At 37.1% G+C, this 19048-nt stretch overlaps 2 protein-coding genes across 5 annotated transcripts in view; one reads left to right on the top strand and one right to left on the bottom strand.

Annotated features, from left to right (window-relative positions):
- LOC131346831 (CMRF35-like molecule 9) overlaps window positions 1-6454 on the top strand; it is a 78145-nt gene extending 71691 nt beyond the window's left edge. Inside the window, exons 3-8 of one of the 2 annotated variants that reach the window (XM_058380528.1) lie at window positions 1-13; window positions 984-1061; window positions 1140-1193; window positions 2865-2969; window positions 3671-3717; window positions 4921-6454. The exon at window positions 1-13 is cut by the window's left edge and continues 95 nt beyond it. In XM_058380528.1, coding sequence (XP_058236511.1) covers window positions 1-13; window positions 984-1061; window positions 1140-1193; window positions 2865-2969; window positions 3671-3717; window positions 4921-5310 — 687 coding nt within the window. In that variant the 3' untranslated portion in view covers window positions 5311-6454. The remainder of the gene's footprint in view (window positions 14-983; window positions 1062-1139; window positions 1194-2864; window positions 2970-3670; window positions 3718-4920) is intronic. The other variant, XM_058380529.1, reaches the window with a different exon arrangement.
- Window positions 6455-10864: 4410 nt separating this feature from the next.
- Window positions 10865-16419, bottom strand: LOC131346520 (polymeric immunoglobulin receptor-like). 3 transcript variants are annotated; one of them, XM_058379981.1, is made up of 7 exons: window positions 16232-16419; window positions 15715-16038; window positions 14693-15025; window positions 14058-14081; window positions 13859-13963; window positions 13505-13548; window positions 10867-13215 (listed from the first exon to the last, which is right to left on the bottom strand). In XM_058379981.1, the coding sequence occupies exons 1-7, from the start codon at window positions 16272-16274 to the stop codon at window positions 13108-13110; spliced, it is 981 nt and encodes a 326-aa protein (XP_058235964.1). In that variant the 5' UTR covers window positions 16275-16419; the 3' UTR covers window positions 10867-13107. The 3 variants fall into 3 exon arrangements, with proteins under 3 accessions (XP_058235966.1, XP_058235964.1, XP_058235965.1); XM_058379982.1 differs by having other exon boundaries at window positions 10870-13215; window positions 14058-14078; XM_058379983.1 differs by lacking the exon at window positions 15715-16038 and having other exon boundaries at window positions 10865-13215.
- Between the last annotated feature and the right edge of the window lie 2629 nt (window positions 16420-19048).

Here is a 19048-nt window from a genome sequence, read left to right as displayed (position 1 = left end):
TATCTCTGCAGAGGTGAATGTTCCTATTTTGAGATTAAAGACATTCCTGTTCAGTCTGGATCTCCTCCTAAAGACACCAGATTCTCTCTGTATGACAACACAACAGCCAGAGTCTTCATCATCACCATCACTGATCTGAGAACTGAGGATGAAGGCACTTCCTCACTCACTTATTCACTCTCTGTTTCTCTCTCTCTCTCTTTCACTCTCTGTCTCTCTCTCTCTCTCTCTCTCTCTCTCTCTCTCTCTCTCTCTTTCTCTCTCTCTCTCTCTCTCTCTCTCTCTCTCTCTCTGTGTGTCTTATTCACACACACACACACACACACAAACACACCTTTACATGCACATATATTTATGCACACACACACACACACACACACACAAACACGCACACACACATACATCTTTACATGCACATATATTTACACACACACACCCACACACAAACACGCATGCATGCATTTACACACACACCTTTATGTACAGAAACACACAAACACACACATACCTTCACACACAGACATTCACATGCCTTTACACACACACACAGACACACCTGCACACACACACACACACACACACACACACTCACTCACTCTCTCACTCACTCATTCACTCACTCTCACTCTCACACACACCTTTATGTACACACACACACACACACACATCCCTTTATGGACATACACACTCACATACCTTTACATACACTCTCACACACACACATACACACACACAAACACACCTTTACACCAAAATAGCTTCATGCACACACACACACAAAATACTTCAGATTCCCTTTAAGTTCATTATGGGTCAGTGATATGAATCTGTGTGAAATGGAAATGTTTTTAAAATAAAGTTAAATTCATTAAGAAAGTGTTAATTTCCCTCTATGGAGACTTTTGTAATAATCTGTATAATGGGCCTCATTTATCAAGACTGTAAACTAAAGAGTGATAAATGGACTGTTTCCTTTCTTTCAGATGATCCCACCATCAGTTCCGTCTCACACACCACACACTTCACTCCAACCCATGAAGACACGACACATTCAGTAACAGGTATGAACTTTTATACCTGATCTCTTCTTCACATTTCTCTCACATCATTAAACGTGTCTTTCTTTTTTTAAATTTCAGATAAGCCACTGAATTATACCACTGTCACAACCCTCATGACTCCCTCATCTCAGGGTATGTACAATAACACATGTGTTATTTTAAGCATGCTGCTCTGCCCTGTGCTTCAGTAACTAACAGGAAGTAATTGTTGACACTTTGTCCTCTGCCATTTTTTTTTAACTTCCTTTTAACCATCACATCACAGTACCTTCTAATCCCCTGTTGTACATGCTCTCAAAAATTACACACATTATAGAGAGCAAACTGCTCAATTTAGGCCAAAACATGTATACCATATATATCTTTCACAAGCCTTTTTGGAGTATATTATTCTTTGTCATATTTTGAAGATTTTTTGCCAAATCATAAAGATAAAAAAATATATATAAAGATGAAAAACTTTATTTTTCACAGTTATTTTGTATATCCAGGATCTCTGGCCTGGAGGTTAGTCTGTTGAAATCACTTCAGTAATGCAGAACTGCTTGTGAAACTTAAAGCTGCAGCCACAGGGACATTCCTACTCATTATAGTCTGTGATATTTATTTAGTTCAACTCTACACCTAGTACACCTCCCTCAGTGTGGGCCGGTTTGAAAAAATGGGTGCTTTTACTTATTGTAGTGTTTATTTGAATAGTTTTTTTTGCCCCAGTGTGGTCTTGAACACTGCAAAGCAGTTGGGTATTTATTTCATCCTAACTGCAGGGTTATCCATACAAAGTAGTTTGGTTAGGTTACATGTTTCATTACTGAGACATTTTGGAAACCACCAAACATGCTGGTTTAGACCTCATGACAGCATGTCCCATTTTAGTCAGGCAGCTTAGGGGCAGCTAATGTATGTGTGGTAATAGTAAATGCTTCTTCTTCTGATCTGATTTAATCCAGACTGATATTTTTCTTTAAAAAAACAGGTAAAATTAATATAAGTAGATCCTGTGCAGTTGACTGATTTCAGGTAATGTCCAGCTTTTTAAAATTAATAAAATCATCCCAGTTGGTTACAGATCATGTTAATGTGTTCAGTTCACTTTCAGATAAACTCTGCAGAAATGCACTGAGAGAACTCTGAATTGACCCCAGTAGGAAGTGAGCCATGAGACATGTGCAAACCTTGCCAAAGAACAGAGCTGTAACACTGCAGAAATGGTCTCTGTTTGTGAAATGCTAAACAAAAAACAAAAGCGCAAGACATACTGGATACAATATACAATAGGGCTGCACCCTGCACATAGCCCTGCTTTAACCCCCCAGGGGTACTTTTTGCCCAGGGGTAATGAAACCTGGTCTAAACCTAAAAACAAGCACAGCTTTTACAGGTTTAACTCCACATCCTGCTGCCAAACATGTATAATGTGAAACGATGCAGTGTTAGAATGTTATGGCTTGTTGCTTAGCAACAGACAGCAAATCAGAAATTGAGCAACATGTTCTTCTTATCACAAGAAAACCAGGGTGTAGCAACACTTAACAAAAACGCCCTGATAGCATCTGATAACTGAACATCACAGAAGTGTGCACTGTAATGAGAGGGAAATGAGAGTTTCAGGAAACTTCTCCGTCTGAAGGCCACAAAACCAACCACATCATTTTCAGTTTCATTTACTTGCACACACACACACACACACACACGCACACATGCTCTCGTGCACACATGAAATCACACACACACACACACCCACACACACACACACACACTCACACACACACCTAGAGTTTAATTGTTCTGTTTGCTTTCCAGGATTCCAAACTGTTCCTGTCATCATTGCTGTGTCTGTGGTTCTAGTGCTGCTTCTCATCACACTTTTATTGACTTTAGTGATACAGTGGAGAAAGAAGACCCAAGGTACCAAACAACAGACAAGTACATTTTAATTTCCATTCACACTCCTGTTTAATCTGTTAATAAATTCAGAATAAAACTCTTAAAAGGTGAACCTAGTGAATGCAACGCAGAACACTGAGGTGGCCTCACATACACATACACACACACACACATGCTCACACACACATACACAAAACACACTGCCTATAGAAATTTAACATCCATGATACACATTATGTCAAATTTTAAAATAATAATAATAATTACAGTGGTCATTAATACTTGAAAAATAATATTAATAAAATGTTTTACATCTTTATTTTATGCATGCAGTATGGCAAGAATTTTTTCTAAATAACATTTAAATTTTTTTAAAAATTAACATATTCAGAAGAGTGTTGGACTTCTATTGGATTTTTAAACACTTTAACACCATTATTCAGACCATTTATTCACATTCAAAGCAGTATAAATGTGCAGCTGGTTCTGTAGCATAGCAACAACCACTTAAACAAAGTCAATTTCACCAGTTTCAAGTGACAATAACTCCCCCTAGTGGACAGAAATGCAATGCATGAGGTCCAGAAAGACAAGGACACTTTATTTATTTGTTTGTTTGTTTGTTTGTTTATTTGTTTGTTAGTTTATTCATTTATTTTTTTGTATATTTTTCACATCATAATGTGTCATTTTTAATACATTTGCATGTATCTTTCCCTCAGCTTCATCTCCAGCCCAATCCTTAAAAAGCCCCTCAAACCTCCAAGTGGTGAGTTTTGTTTTTCTAAAATCAACAAAAACACAGTAACAACGATGGGGTCACAGCCGAAGTGTTGCACTAAACCAAACATTTATATTTCTCACTTGCAGTTAAAATTTGTATATAACCTGCCAAGTGGAAAGGAATTTGTAAAGGAAATCCCTGACTATGTTCTAGTTGAGTACTTGGCTGTGAGATATATACTAATGGGTTGATTTGAACCCAGGCATCAGTATACAGGAGACATGAATCTTAAAAAGTGTGTCACTAGTGTGTTTGCAGAAGGACTGAGATCGAGTGGAGAACAAAGAATAACTGTAAGATTGTCAGAGGAGAAGTTTTGGGGTTGTTTTTCCACCCTCAGTGAAGGAACCTCAAGACAGTGTCTAGACTGACAAGACAAGACAAGGCCTCTGGTGGCAAACAAAGGCTGTGACGGCCTACCCATTACATGCTCACCATCCACTTTATTAGGGACACCTCTACACCATTCATGGAGTTATCTAATCATCCAGTCATGTGGCAGCAGCACAATTCATAAAATCAAGCAGACAGCAGTAAAGAGCTTCAGTTAATGCTCACAACAAACATCAGAATGAAGAAAAAGTCTTTAAAAGACTTTAACTGTGGCATGGTTGATGACATCAGACAGGCTGTTTTGAGTATTTCACAACCTGCTGACATTATGAGCTGAAAAGCATCTCAGCATGAATAAATCACTGAACCTTGGATAGGCTACAGAAGACCACACTGGGTTTCACTTCTGACAGCTAAGAGCAGGGAGGAGGGACATTTCTCTGAGTTGATGAAATCATTAACTAAAGCACTTCACCTGTATCTTTTTTTGGCATTGTGCAACTGCCGTATGATTGGCCGATTACATGAATATGCTAATTGAGCCAAAATAATATTAATAAGTATCATTTCATAAATACGCTGGTCTGACATGTTTCAGTGTATCTCCCCTGCTGAATTCTATACATGAGAACAAAATATTAAACATTATAAAGATACAAATTCAAAAGAACTGGCTTTTATTAATAAAAATAAAAACATATACAGATTGTATACTGTATTCAAGACTTTAATCTGTTTCTAAAAAAATCAGATCTGCTTTTAAACGCTTAATTTTTACAGAAGTGCATTTTTAGGAAAACTATTTTTTAGTAAACATCCTGCATATAATTGTTTCTTTTTCCACCTTGTGCTCAGCTTCCACTACCAGTTTATGACTACGAGGAGATTAAAGACAGCAGACATGTTTCTAACACACTTTACTGCACTACTGAGTTACCCACAATCCTCCCTGACTGTTCCGACACTATTTACTCCAACACCGAATTACCTACGGTCCCCTGTGATTCTTCACAAGCGGTTTATTCTACAGTACAAAACCCAACAGATTCTCCTGAGCAGGACTTCTACTCCACAGCTCAGTTACCCTCAGCGGTCAGTGCTACTTCACCATCAGTGGTGAAATCAGGTGAAAGTCCAATGTATGCAGCAGTGAGATTTGAGACCGGCTCTTATGGTGCAGCTCCAACAGCCACCTACAAGAATGACAGCAACTCATGTGACTATGCTACTGTTAACGTCACTTAATGTGGCTAGTTAGCATACAGTGCTAATCATTCTGTGTTATTTGTTATTTCTAGCACTCATATGTATTATATATATAACATATTATACTTCATACCACCACTGTACTGTTTATTTCTCAAATCTGATTGGTCAGAATGTATTAAATCACAGTCCTGATCACAGTGCAATAGATAAAAAGTAGGCCATCTTATATTTTATGTTTGTTAGGTTTTAAAAATGTCATTTTTGGAAAATAGATACAACACCTGACACATGCTATTAAGAATATGTATATGTTTATTTATATGTATATAACCCTTTTGATTATGGATTTTACACACAGCTTTATTTTCCCAGTTTCAAGATGTTTAGAAAACCAGGTTTCATTTATTACTTATGAAGGTTGATGTAGCTGTTAATAGTAAAATGTGTGGCATGTACACTTTTTTTTTTAACTGGATGTATATCTGCACATATTCTTTCACTTTTGTTAGCAACATTATACATGAGTCCCATTATATTTGTTTTTATTTTTTTCTGTTTTTCCTTTAGATAGGTGTTAGAAATGTTTTCATTCAATAAAATAAATTGTACTCTTTCAACACAGCATAAGTGTAACCTGGGAATATGAAACAAAGTCAAAATCAAAGTCAAAAAAAGCTTTATTGTCATTTCAACCATATATAGCTGATGCAGTACACGGTGAAATGAAACGTTCCTCCAGGACCAGAGGTGTTGCACAGAATAAAACAAAGTACAGGAGATGCAGACAAACATAGAGCTAAACTATATTTAAGGTGCAATTCTTTAAAAACTCAACATACAACATAAGTGCACAGGATGACAAGACAGTGCAGACAAACAAAACACATAACACCACTATGTGCAAAAAGGACAGTGTTAGACAGTGGACAGTGTTAGACAGTGGACAGTGTTAGACAGTGGACAGTGTTAGACAGTGGACAGTGTTAGACAGTGAGGAAACAGGGTTAGTGACAGTGAATATAGCAGGAGAAGTTACTAATTGTAGCAGCAGAGGTTATCTTAGTTATGACAGATACAATATACAAATACAAATATTTAAAGTGACATGTGCATGCAAACATGATCAATTTTGTGTGTGTGTGTGTGCTTGTGTTTGCTTTTGTGTGTGTGTGTGTGTGTGTGTGTGTATATATGTGTGTGTGTGTGTGTGTGTGTCAGTGTCCAACTCAGTTCAGTTCTCTGTTGAGATACCTGATTGCCTGAGGGAAGAAACTGTTCAACAGTCTGGTTGTGTGGGTCCAAATTAATTCAGCAATTTAATTGGAAATAATTAGAAAGAACCTACAAAGTGTGGGATTCCTTTCATCATGTTATGGTGGCATTAGTGCAAAAACTTGCTGAAAAAAACCTGCTGAAAATCCTGGCTTGCTCTGACCACTTAGCATCCACCACAATCCTCAGCTAAGCTGCAAAAACTATAATCTTATTTAGTTTAAACAAAGACTAAAGACCTCCATCTTTACCAAGCATGTAAATTAGCACATTGTTAATCTCTTAAGAAATCACCCGTGTCTTGATTTCTTCTCATACCACATCAATCCAACCAGGTTCTTCGACTGACGGTTCTCTTAGATGGTACACTGATCTACTGAACTAGCAGGAGGACGTGTTATAAATAGAGACTATAAATCACTTCAGTCAGTTGCTCTGAATAAAATAATCTGATGGATGCTGTAAATATAAATGTAAATACAGGACATCAAGCTACACTGCAAGCATGATCTATGGAAGTTCATTCATCCCTGAATTTCCACTTTTATTATTGAGGTATGGGGTAAAAATGGATGAAACAAATAGTCTTCCTACTGAAGCTTAGCACATTATTATAGGGACACACTAGCATTGTATGGGTTTAATTATTTTATTTTATGATAACAAATCATACAGTAAGACATTTCTGCTATGATGTGTAGTTACAGAAAAACAGAAGTATCTAACACACCTCTGTATATTTTCACATAAATTCACATCTTCTATAATGAAAGTAATCAGGAGTCAGGATTCAGGACACTTGATTGACAGAGAAATCACTCATCCATCTCCTGTATTTCTGCCTCGACTTCAGAACAGTGTGAATTCGAGGTATACTCAAGGCTTTGAGTCGCATCTACTGGAGGATCTGAGGGATCATCTGGTGCCTCATTAATGGTGTTAATGCTACATAGGTCTGGATGATAAATGATGTTGGGAATCTCTTCATAATCCTCTGAAGTGTGTTCGAGCTGAAGAAATATTACCAAAAAAATGGAATGATGGAGCAAATAATACAGATATAAACTGTAAATGAAATTGAATGTGCATTCTTTAATGACATTTAAAACATCTGAAAATGTTTCTCACCCCAGTAGGTGACTCTGAGGGATCAGTTGATGTGTCGATGTTGTTGTTAACCACGTGCAGATCCGTACCAAATGTGTAGTCTTTAATAGTGTCATAGTCCTCTGCAGTATGTCCAAGCTAAAGAAAGTGGAAAAAAAACAGAAATAAGGAGACAAATAATACTAAGATGTTATTATTATTATTATTATTATTATTATTATTATATATAAAATGAAACACACTTCATGTACAAGCATAGTTTGTGTTTTTTTTCCCTCTCAAAGCCTTTTGTCAGAATAAATTTATACAACAATGCTTCTAAATTCTTGATTCCTTGATTCTGATTGGTCAAAAGGTGTTGATTAATTTTCTATAACAGCAGCACTGACAGTATGTTATATTAATGTGCTTCGAATGCATTATTGTTTCTATAAAATATCTAATAATAAATGCATTTCAGAAAAAAAAAACTTTATCTATCAAGGAAACAATAACGGTGGATATGGTAAAGTTGTGTTTAAGTAAAAAATTTGTGCGTATCGTGTGGAAAGAGTCTACAGTGTCAGAGCCTTTTAACAGTCAGAGATAAAACTGGAACTTTACGTTTTCTTCCACCTTCAGGAAAGAGAAGTTTCCACCTAGTTCTCAGAAATGTCATGCTGCATGTTTTTAATGTTTATTCCACAGCATCAGATACAACTATAAAGCAGAATCTATGGTGTTGCTGTTTAATAAACAGAAATAATTTGCTGTTGTATAAAACATGATGATGTGCTGTTAGGAAAATAATCCACTTTGCAGTGGTAATATTAACTACACTCCATTACACCACCCCTGTTTCTCACACCCTCAAGGGTTCCTGGTGCTTGTATTATGTGACTCTGTCAACATCAGGAGTCACATAATCACCATCTGTGGGTTAAATTAGAGGCCGAAACGTTTTAAATAGATGCATTTAGACAGTGTTTATACTGTACATGGTTGATTAATTTACAATTGTAAATAATATCAAAAAGAAACATAAATAGGTCTTAGGGTTGTTAAAGAATATAATATAAGAAAAATATTATTTTGGATCTGCCTTTAGGGAAGAATTCTATAACTGGAAATTTGCATTCTAAATTCAAAACATCCGGCGCATTTTCCCTGGACATTTCCCCAGCAGACCACCAGAGGGCAAACCTGTGCACAATGCCAAATGTCTTCTTTTCATATGCTGATCATTTCCCCTCATGATCATGCTCACCTGCTTCACGTTTGCTAATTAGTCAGCTGTTGGTTCCACTGTGTGTCTGTAGCTTGCTTTCCGCAACCATGATCTTAATATTTTAGTTTTTGTGCCTAGTTTTGTTTTTTAAGTTTTTGTATCATGGTTCAAGTCTTACTTTTGCACTCTAATAAATATTTTTCTGCACTTACATCCAACTTCGTCTTCCAATACAGTGACAGATCATAAAAGACCAATGATTTATTCCATTGCCTCTGTATTCAAGTCAATAATGACTAATGTAAAAAAAAAAATTAAAAAGAGAGAGAGAGAAACAAATAGTAACACAACGCTGGACCACTTTTGTCATGCTGTGCTGAAAAGTTGTGTAAGAGATTAATGATGTTTACTAAAAAATGAAAAAAGGAGTCTTCTCAGCTCTGTGGTCAGTAAGAGTAGCTCACCTGTCTGTTATTTAAGTGATCTGTGTTAGAAGAGGAAGTGGGATCTGTGGAGAACAGCAGAGAAAATATGAAAATGTCTTCACAGTAACACCAGAAATGTGATGTGATGTGATGTATATGACTGCGGACATCATCAGTTACCATGTTTATTTCGTTTCCATTTGAGAAACATGTAGAGAACAATAGCAAAGAGCAGGAGAACCACAAAAACTGAGAGAACGATGACCACAGGGGTACCTGGAACTGAATCAAATCACATAAATGTTTTAACAAAAGCAAATTTGGATGCACTGACAAGAAAAATAATTTTAAGTATGTCTATTTTACCTGATGGATGGGAAGGTGATGTCGTTGTGGTGGTCCGTCTCGTTGTTGGTTGTGGTTTTGTCATCTATAAATATCATGTGATATCACACGTGTGTGTGTGGGGTACTTTTATTAATTTAGAGCTTACGTCTATTATTATGAAGCCTATTACATCTATTATGTAATAAATATGTATTCTAAATTAACCAATTAAGGACAGATGAGGTTTATATGTTAACAAAAACCCTCGTTCTAGGTGATGATAATATCATCTTTAAGACAGACTAAACCCTCCTACACCTGTTGGCAGTTTACTCTGTTGTGTGTCTCAGATTTAACGTCACATTACAACCGTCACATCTTCTGATGTGGAATAAAACAAAGCAGCACCAGCAAACAAGTAAACGTAAAACTCACCTGGAATAAGACAAACCATAAAAATGAGCAGAGTGTTAAATTAAAACTCTCCTGTGTCTGTAATCCACATTACTGTGATAAGGTTTTATTCTGTCAAGATCATTTTCTGTCAGTTAAATAGTATGTTACTTCCTCCTCCCTCCCTCCCTTCCTCCACCCTGTAAAAGGTGACAGCCTAGACTTCTACTTTTACACTATTCTGTATAATAATAATAATAATAATAATAATAATAATAATAATAATAATAATAATAATAATAATAATAATAAGAGCAATCTTCATTTATATAACACGTCACATATTTAAAATACAACTAATTACAATATGAAATAAAACAAAGGAGAAAATAATCAAAACAGTTGACAGAGTAACAGTAATATGACTATTAACACTCTCACTCAGTTCCTTTCAGTAAAGTGTGTTATCCTGATCAGAGTCACGGTGGATCCGGTGGCTATCTAACAAACACCGGTGTAAAGTGTTTGTGGGATACACTCAGTATACACTCATACTCACAACTCACCTACTGAGAACCTGCAGGTAACTTACAGAAAACTCAGCACGGGTTATAATAGATCAGGAATAAAAACCTACAGTGAAAATAATAAATATGTTCCAAAGTTAATGTAAATAATGCTAAACAAGTTCAATGCTAAAATGATTTTTTACCTTTTAGGGTTTTTTTATTCTACAATGATAGATGGAGCGTAAAAAGCTAGAAGGCTAAAAGAAATTAAATAATAATAAACAAAAACACTGTTTAACATAAACCTTTGTGAAAAAAAAAACTCTAATAAGATCCTGTTTTTGATATCATGCTAACATTCTTACTTCTGCATTTTATACACAGTGTAGGAAGTCATGTGAGAAACAGTCAAAGTGAAAAAGCACAAGGCCTGCATTTAAATAGGTTACACCGGGTGCAAAGACCCTGACTAAAAAACTTTTACAAAACAAAACAAAAGGTGTTTGATGTGTTAATTCAATTTAATATCACATACCTCATACATGCAGCATTTATCATTTATTTTAATCAGATGTGCTGACAGTATAAAAATACTAAACATTAATGTTACAGAAAGCAGAACAAACTTGTACCATTGTACCCACTTCCTCTACACATTCTATAAGAGATAGAAAATATCACAATATTGTTTAATATTATAAATAATCATATGATTCATGTGATTTTTTTTGGTTTGTGGATAAAGCACATGTTGGGGAACCAGAGGGATTTTTGGTTAAATCAGAAATTTTGTAAGTAAATCATTGGAAAAACTAAGGGTTAGTGGGCAAATCAGAGGGGTTAGTGGGTAAATCAGAGGGGTTAGTGGGTAAATCAGAGGGGTTAGTGGGTAAATCAGAGGGGTTAATGGGTAAATCAGAGGGGTTAGTGGGTAAATCAGAGGGGTTAATGGGTAAATCAGAGGGGTTAGTGGGTAAATCAGAGGGGTTAGTGGGTAAATCAGAGGGGTTAGTGGGCAAATCAGAGGGGTTAGTCGGTAAATCAGAGGGGTTAGTGGGTAAATCAGAGGGGTTAGTGGGTAAATCAGAGGGGTTAATGGGTAAATCAGAGGGGTTAGTGGGCAAATCAGGGTGGGGGTAAATCAGAGGGGGTACTGGGTAAATAAATGGCATAAGGGTAAAGAGGGGTTTGCAAAATACTGATATACTTTTTTTCCTGCACCCACCTGCTATATACACTGATCAGCCATAACATTATGACCATTGTGAGGTGAAGTGAATAAGACTGATGATCTCCTCATCATGGCCCCTGTTAGTGGGTGGGATATATTAGGCAGCAAGTCAACATTTTGTCCTCAAAGTTGATGTTAGAAGCAGGAAAAATGGACAAGCGTAAGGATTTGAGTGAGTGTGATGGCTAGACTACTGGATCAGAGCATCTCCAAAACTGCAGCTCTTGTGGGGTGTTCCCGGTCTGCAGTGGTCAGTATCTATCAAAAGTGGTCCAAGGAAGGAACAGTGGTGACCTGGCAACATGGTCATGGGCGGCCGAGGCTCATTGATGCACGTGGTGAGAGAAGGCTGGTCCGTGTGATCCGATCCAATAGACAAGCTACTGTTGCTCAAATTGCTGAAGAGGTTAATGCTGGTTCTTATAGAAAGGGGTCAGAATACACAGTGCATCACAGTTTGTTGCATATGGGGCTGCATAGCTGCAGACCAGTCAGGGTGCCCGTGCTGACCCCTGTGCCCCAACAAGCCGAAAGCACTAACAATGGGCATGTGAGCATCAGAACTGGACCACAGAGCAATGGAAGAAGGTGGCCTGGTCTGATGAATCACGTTTTCTTTTACATCATGTGGATGGCCGGGTGCGTGGGTATCGCATACCTGGGGAAGACATGGCACCAGGATGCACTATGGGAAGAAGGCAAGCCGGCAGAGGCAGTGTCATGCCTTGGGCAATGTTCTGCTGGGAAACCTTGGGTCCTGCCATCCATTTAGATGTTACTTTGATACGTACCACCTACCTAAGCATTGTTGTAGACCATGTACACCGTTTCATGGAAACAGTATTCCCTGATGGCTGTGGCCTCTTTCAGCAGGATAATGCACTATGCCAAGACGTGGTTCGGGGATGGCGTTGAGTGACAAGACTTGTTGTCAGATGGTGTGGTGTGCGACCCCTTTCTTGTGGATCATTTACGAAGCGTCGCGTAGTGTGAACACCACAAGGACAAAAAGACATATAGTGAAGTCATGTAGTCTGAAGAGCAAAGCGATCTGCCCACGGTTAAAGTCTTGTACTGTGACCAGGCCTTTACAGGACTTAAAAGATCTGCTGCTAACATCTTGGTGCCAGATCCCACAGCACACCTTCAGGGATCTAGTGGAGTCCATGCCTCGATGGGTCAGGGCTGATTTGGCAGCAAAAGAGGGATCAGTACAATATTTGACAGGTGGTCATAATTCACTCCACTTCACCTGTCACTGCTCAGAATGTTATGCCTGATCATTGTATATATATATATATATAATTTATATAACACTATATCTGATGCTTATTAGTAATTATAATTATTACATTTCACATATTACTTTTTGGAAAATTGGACCATGGAGTAAAATTCTTGATCAGCAGTGTTTGGAGATGAAGTACCAGTTCTACCAGCTGGATTTGGAGCCATGGGAGTCTGGGGTTTCTGGGCAATGGCATTAGACACAAAAAGAGATTAGCATCTTATAACAGTAGGCATAGACAAACAGTAGACACAAAGAGTGATTAGTATCTTACAATTTCATATTTTTATAGAGTATGCAGTTGGGGAGTTTACTATGTGGACACACAATCAATCAATCAATCAATCAATCAATCAATCAATCAATCAATCAGTCAATCTATAATCGAATAGTTGTATTTTTCCCCACTGTCAATTTAATCCCTGCATTAAAACAAGTGGAAGAGACTCTCTATTCTCTTTCTTCACTGACCTCTCTGTTTACTGGGTTTCCTCTGCTGGCTGGTGAGGAGGCACCTATAAGCAAGTTGTATATAAAAATCACTATAATGACTTTAAATACCAGTTTATAAAATGTGTCTTCATCTTTCATCTCATTTTATTACTAGAAGACATTTACTATTATGTTTTGAAGGTTGTGTGCTGTGAGGCCACAATAAGGGTGTGTTTTTCTTTGTAATATCCAATTGTGAGTCAATTTCCTTCTCTGTTCTCTGGGCAGGAAATAATTGCTCAATGAAATTTAATATAAAAATAGCAAGAAAATAAAAACTAAAAACAAAACAATGCAGCTTTGAATCATTTGTTTTTGTTCATGAAGTAATACCTTTTGTCTTTATGGACCACATTTTGTAGAAGAACACAAGTCCTGCGATCAGCAGCAGTGCTACACCGATGTACAGAGTGATGGAGATGACTGAAGAACCTGGAGCTACAGCACAAAGAAAGACAAAAACAGTCCTGAATCTGACAGTGAGCACAGTATGGAAATATGTACAGCATGTTTGTAAAAAATAGGTTCTTACGTGGTATGTTTATGGTCAGATCTTCTTAGTGTCCATTCAGGTGTCATTAGATAAAAGACAGAACACAGATTAATGAGGAATTTCACATGAACGCTAACCAGGTTGTATAAACATGGTAAAAACACCATACAGTGTGAAGGCCCAGTATGAACACATCTTAATGGATGTGACCTTGTTTTGTTCCATGAGCTTTGTATCTGAATGTTTGTTGGTTCCCATGTGACTTTAAAAACATTCATTGAAAGAAAATACAACCATTTACAGTTGCATTAACAGTTGCGTCTACAAGAGGTTAAAAACTGGTGTAATGTAGCATATCGTGCGAGTTTAACATAACAGGCGATTAATTCAATAGAATAGCTAGTTTCCTCATCAGCTATTTTGAGTAATCACTGCTGATTGGGTCTTGTTTCTTTCTGCATAGCAGACTACATTTTACCTCTATTTTGTCAGAATGTCATAACATCCATATTAAATTCTAGCAACAACTCTAGCATGTTGAGGGCATGTGGTTTTGTAACACAGCTACGCTCCTATCACACTGTGTCACTGTCTCTTTTGCACCCAAAAATACAGCAAATATATTTATTTATTTATTTATTTATTTATTTATTTATACAATTCTGGATTCTCACCAGTGACATGAAGTTGCATTTCACAGAAGATTTGCTTATAAGACAGCATATCCTTTGAAACTCCAGACAGATAAAGTCCTCCATCATCCACCATCACATTGCTGATGCTCATATTGATGAGTCTATCCTTTGTATCCTTTGAGGAGACGTGAAGCTCGTACCTGTCTTTCTCTTCATGTTCTGTATAAGTGTATATAATGGAATCTATGCTCTGATTGGTCACTCTGTACACAATCTTCAGGTCATTTTCATGCCCTTGGGGACATGTACAGCTGAAGGTAACAATGTCTCCAGGATGAGTATTCAGTGAAAATGACTTTCCATAATTCAGACCTGTCAGGGAAGAAAAATAAATAAATAAATAAATAAATAAATAAATAAATAAATAAATAAATAAATAAATAAAAAAAAACAGGTGCAACTTTTAAGAATAAAGTATCTGTGAGACAAATTAATGAGTGAGTTTTTTATTTTTTCTTGGCTAACTATCAGCATACAGGTTAAAATAATAAAAATTAACAGACTTGATCAGAAGATATACATTTTGTCATCAGTAAGCATGTAATGAATAATGAAAAAAGATGTTTATGCTGTTATAGGGAAAGATGAGCAAAGCTACTGTTACTACTGTCACTACCCAAGAGTTTTCCTAACAACACATTTCCTCTTATAGTTACATTTAATGCTGCAAAACACTAACAAGAAAAATAACATAGCTCTTTTCAGGAAACCAGGAAACTGCTAAACATAAAATTCTCTGTCCTGAAGATGTCAGAAAACGCAGCTATAGTTTTACTAAAAATTACTGCCGATGGAGACTCCTTCCGGAATTTTTTTATATATAGGCAATTTATTTGTGTAAATCAGTTTATGTAAAGTGGTGCAAGTCCATGTGAATTAGCTGTTACTACAGAAATGATAAAGTATTACAGTTACAGCAAGCACATTTATATGAGCCAGTCAAACACAATCCAGAAGCTAAAAGCACTGTGGAATAATAGTTTTAAAATAGAGAATCTCACCATTTTTCACATCCAGCTCCATGTTTAACAGTGATTCTTCTTGATTTTCTACTCTACATGTGTAACTTCCTCCATCCTCCTGGCTTAAATTTCGAATGAGCACACTATAAACTCCAGCTTGAATTTCATCCATAGCAAAGAATTTTCCTTTAAGATCCCATTTTGTCTCTGTCTGAGAAATGATGTTTTGACATTTTTCTTTGTTGTTCTTACAAAAGTATTTTGTGTGATTGCTGTGTTCTTGAGATTTATATTTACAACTGATAATGACACTTCCTCCTTCATATCCTATGACTTGAACAACCTCATCACAGCCTACTTGACCTGCAAAATCAAACAAAGTTCCTCTTTTAGACTAGCCCGATCTAAAACATGGTTCATTATACAAAGCAGAGACTATATACAATATACCACTCACACTCAAAGTAAACCTATAGAATGACTGAATCTTACATTGAAACAGAAACAGCACTATGAACTACACCACATACTTTCTGATATATGTAGAATATCTTACCTGAAATTAGGTACACGGTGAAAATGAGAAAAATGTTCAGCATTTTCCTGTTTCAAACCAACCAGTCCAATACGTTGTGCTCAAATTTTACAAAAAAAAAAAAGGTTGAAAAAGTCACTAGTGTCCAGCAGTCAATTAGAAAAACTGAAATGCTTTTCGTGCATCTGAAGTGTCTGTCTCGATGAATTGTCAGCACTGCCCCTTTCCTTAACTCTATTTTCAGTTACACCCACATCCTCTTGAAACTTCATTTTCATCCAAAAATAAAATGCTGTTTCACCATTTGTTGTACTTTGACCACATGGTGTCTCAGTCAGTCAAGTGGAGCAGCAGCTCTGCTCTGTGGCTATCCAAGATTTACAAGCTCTCCTCATGGACACTAAGCCCAGCAACCCTGCAGAGAAACCTCATTTCTTCTGCCTACTGACTTTCAGTTACTTTCATGTTTCTCATCTTCTTTTTTCGACTTTTCCCTTCAGGGGTCTCCACAGCGAATCATCTCTAACTATCCCTATCTCCTGCATCCTCAACACTTACACCCACTAGCTTCATATCCTCATTTATTACCTCCATATACCTCCTCTTTGTCCTTCCTCTCTGCCTCCTGCCTGGCAGCTCCATGTCCAACATTCTCCTACCAATATAATCACTCTCCCTCCTCTGGACATGTCCAAACCATCTTAATCTGTCCTCCCTAACTTCATCCCCCAAACGTCCAACATGAGCCGTCCCTCTGATGTACTCGTTCCTAATCCTGTCCAACCGTGTCCCTCCCAAAGAGAACCTCAACATCTTCAGTTCTGCTCCCTCCAGCTCTGACTCCTATCTCTGTCTCAGTGACACTGTCTCTAAACCATACAGCATGGCCGGTCTCACCACTGTCCTGTACACCTTCCCCTTGATTCTCGCTGAAATTTTTCTATCACACAGAACTCCTGACACCTTTCTCCACCCATTCCAACCTGCCTGCACTCGCTTCTTTACCTCTTTCCCACACTCTCCATTACTCTGGACTGTTGACCCCAAGTACTTAAACTCCTGTACCTTCTTCACTTCTTCACCCTGTAATCCTACTGAGGATTCACATGGCTAAATTTGGCTAGGTTTTACGCCGGATGCCCTTCCTGACGCAACCCTCTCTATTTATCCGGGCTTGGTACCGGCACAGAAGCCCGATGGCTAGATTAGTTACTTTCATGTTCCAATGTATTTAAACTATGTACAATAAAATCTCACTTGACAATTTGACAACCATAATTTTTACTATTTATAACAACATTCAATGTTGAAGTTTTTGAAAGAGGAAGACAGTAAATAGTAATGATTAGTGCCTTTTTTGGCAAGTGTGGAAAGACTCGGAATGCAGTAGATGGTTGTGTATCTCAGTGTGTTTGTGTCACAACTGGTGAGTTAAGACGGATACAGCTGTTTTTTTAACAGGATTTAATTAATAATGATTAAAAAGGAAGACATCCGGACAGCCAGGTAACACTGAAGGCAAAACACAGTCAAGGATCATCAGATGAGCAAACAGGAAATACAAGGCAAACCAAACACATAAAATTAACAATCAAAGATGGAAAAAATGTATGTTGCTTCACAATTGGATAAATGTTTATGGTCTGTTTACATAAATGTAAACAAGTGTGCATGGTTTTGTGATCATGAAAAAGTAAATTGACATGGTTTCTGGGAATTGCAGAATGGAGCAGCCATGTTTGTTGGCCACAGTGTGCTCTGGCAAGTGGAGACTGTGGTCCTGACAGTTCTCCTCTGTAAAGGTCAAGACAAGCTTGTGTATGTGACCATGAAAAGAGATTCTGTCATTCAGCACAAAAATCACCTTCATTTAGCTGTGTAAGAAATCCAGTATATACATTTATTTGTCCTAGTAATGAACTCTCTGGTCACTGATAGCATTGGGCTTACAGAAACTGATTCAGCTGCAGCTGCAAACCATCCAGAGATGTCATATCACTGTATAAACGGTATATAGTTGAGTTATTCTATTTCTTTATCATACCATAGTAGTAAATTGGACAATTTGTACTTTACTCTGACATTCTAACTCAACTTTTCTTTTGACCTTTAAAATACTTGTGAATATAAATACCATTCTTACTTGTTTTCTCTTGTCCAGCTGGTATATCAATCACTTGCATTTGTACTATTTTAAGTTTGTTTTTTAAAGACATCAAATTCACAGCATTATTTTTTTTCTAGCTTTTTTTTTAATTGCCCATGAGTCCTTGCATAGCTTTATCTAATTATTATCGAATTAGCTAATCATGTGTCACCAGCACAAAGCACAAAATAACAGATACAGATCAAGTTAATGTTCACATCATCTTATTCACATCACCATTTATTTTTTACTGTCATTAAATTGAAGCAAATAATTTCAATTTTATTTGTAGAGCGCTTTTAACAAAGAGCCTTGTCTCAAAGCAGCTTTACATGAGAAACAACATAGGAAAAAAACAAACATATAAACAGACAGACAGACAGACAGTCCTAGATGTTATCCCAAGTGAGCAAGCCTGAGGTGACTGAGGCGACTGTGGCAAGGGAAAACTCCCTTAGATGGTAAGAGGAAGAAACCTTGAGAGGAACCGGACTCAAAAGGGAACCCATCCTCATTTGGGTGACAATTGTGTGATGCAGATACAGCATGTGTATAATGTTATGTAAATCCAATCTGTACAAGGCTGTAATGATTTTACATCATCTAAAATGCATACTGTATAAAGTCTATTAGATAAGAATCTGTGAGAAATTATAGAAAAATGGCAACATGTTGATTATCACGGTGACAAT

The sequence above is a fragment of the Hemibagrus wyckioides genome, linkage group LG26 (genome assembly GCF_019097595.1).
Source record: "Hemibagrus wyckioides isolate EC202008001 linkage group LG26, SWU_Hwy_1.0, whole genome shotgun sequence".
Taxonomy (NCBI): domain Eukaryota; kingdom Metazoa; phylum Chordata; class Actinopteri; order Siluriformes; family Bagridae; genus Hemibagrus; species Hemibagrus wyckioides.
The sequence above is the reverse complement of the archived record's forward strand: the minus strand, read 5'-3'. Positions and strand labels throughout refer to the sequence as shown.

Coding starts and splice junctions, on each gene's coding strand:
- LOC131346520 (XM_058379981.1), bottom strand. CDS start 16,274: ATGCTGAACATTTTTCTCATTTTCACCGTGTACCTAATTTCAG. Junction 16,039..16,231: donor CACCGTGTACCTAATTTCAG/GTAAGATATTCT, acceptor TTGATTTTGCAG/GTCAAGTAGGCTGTGATGAG. Junction 13,549..13,858: donor GTGGTCCATAAAGACAAAAG/GTATTACTTCAT, acceptor ACTTGCTTATAG/GTGCCTCCTCACCAGCCAGC.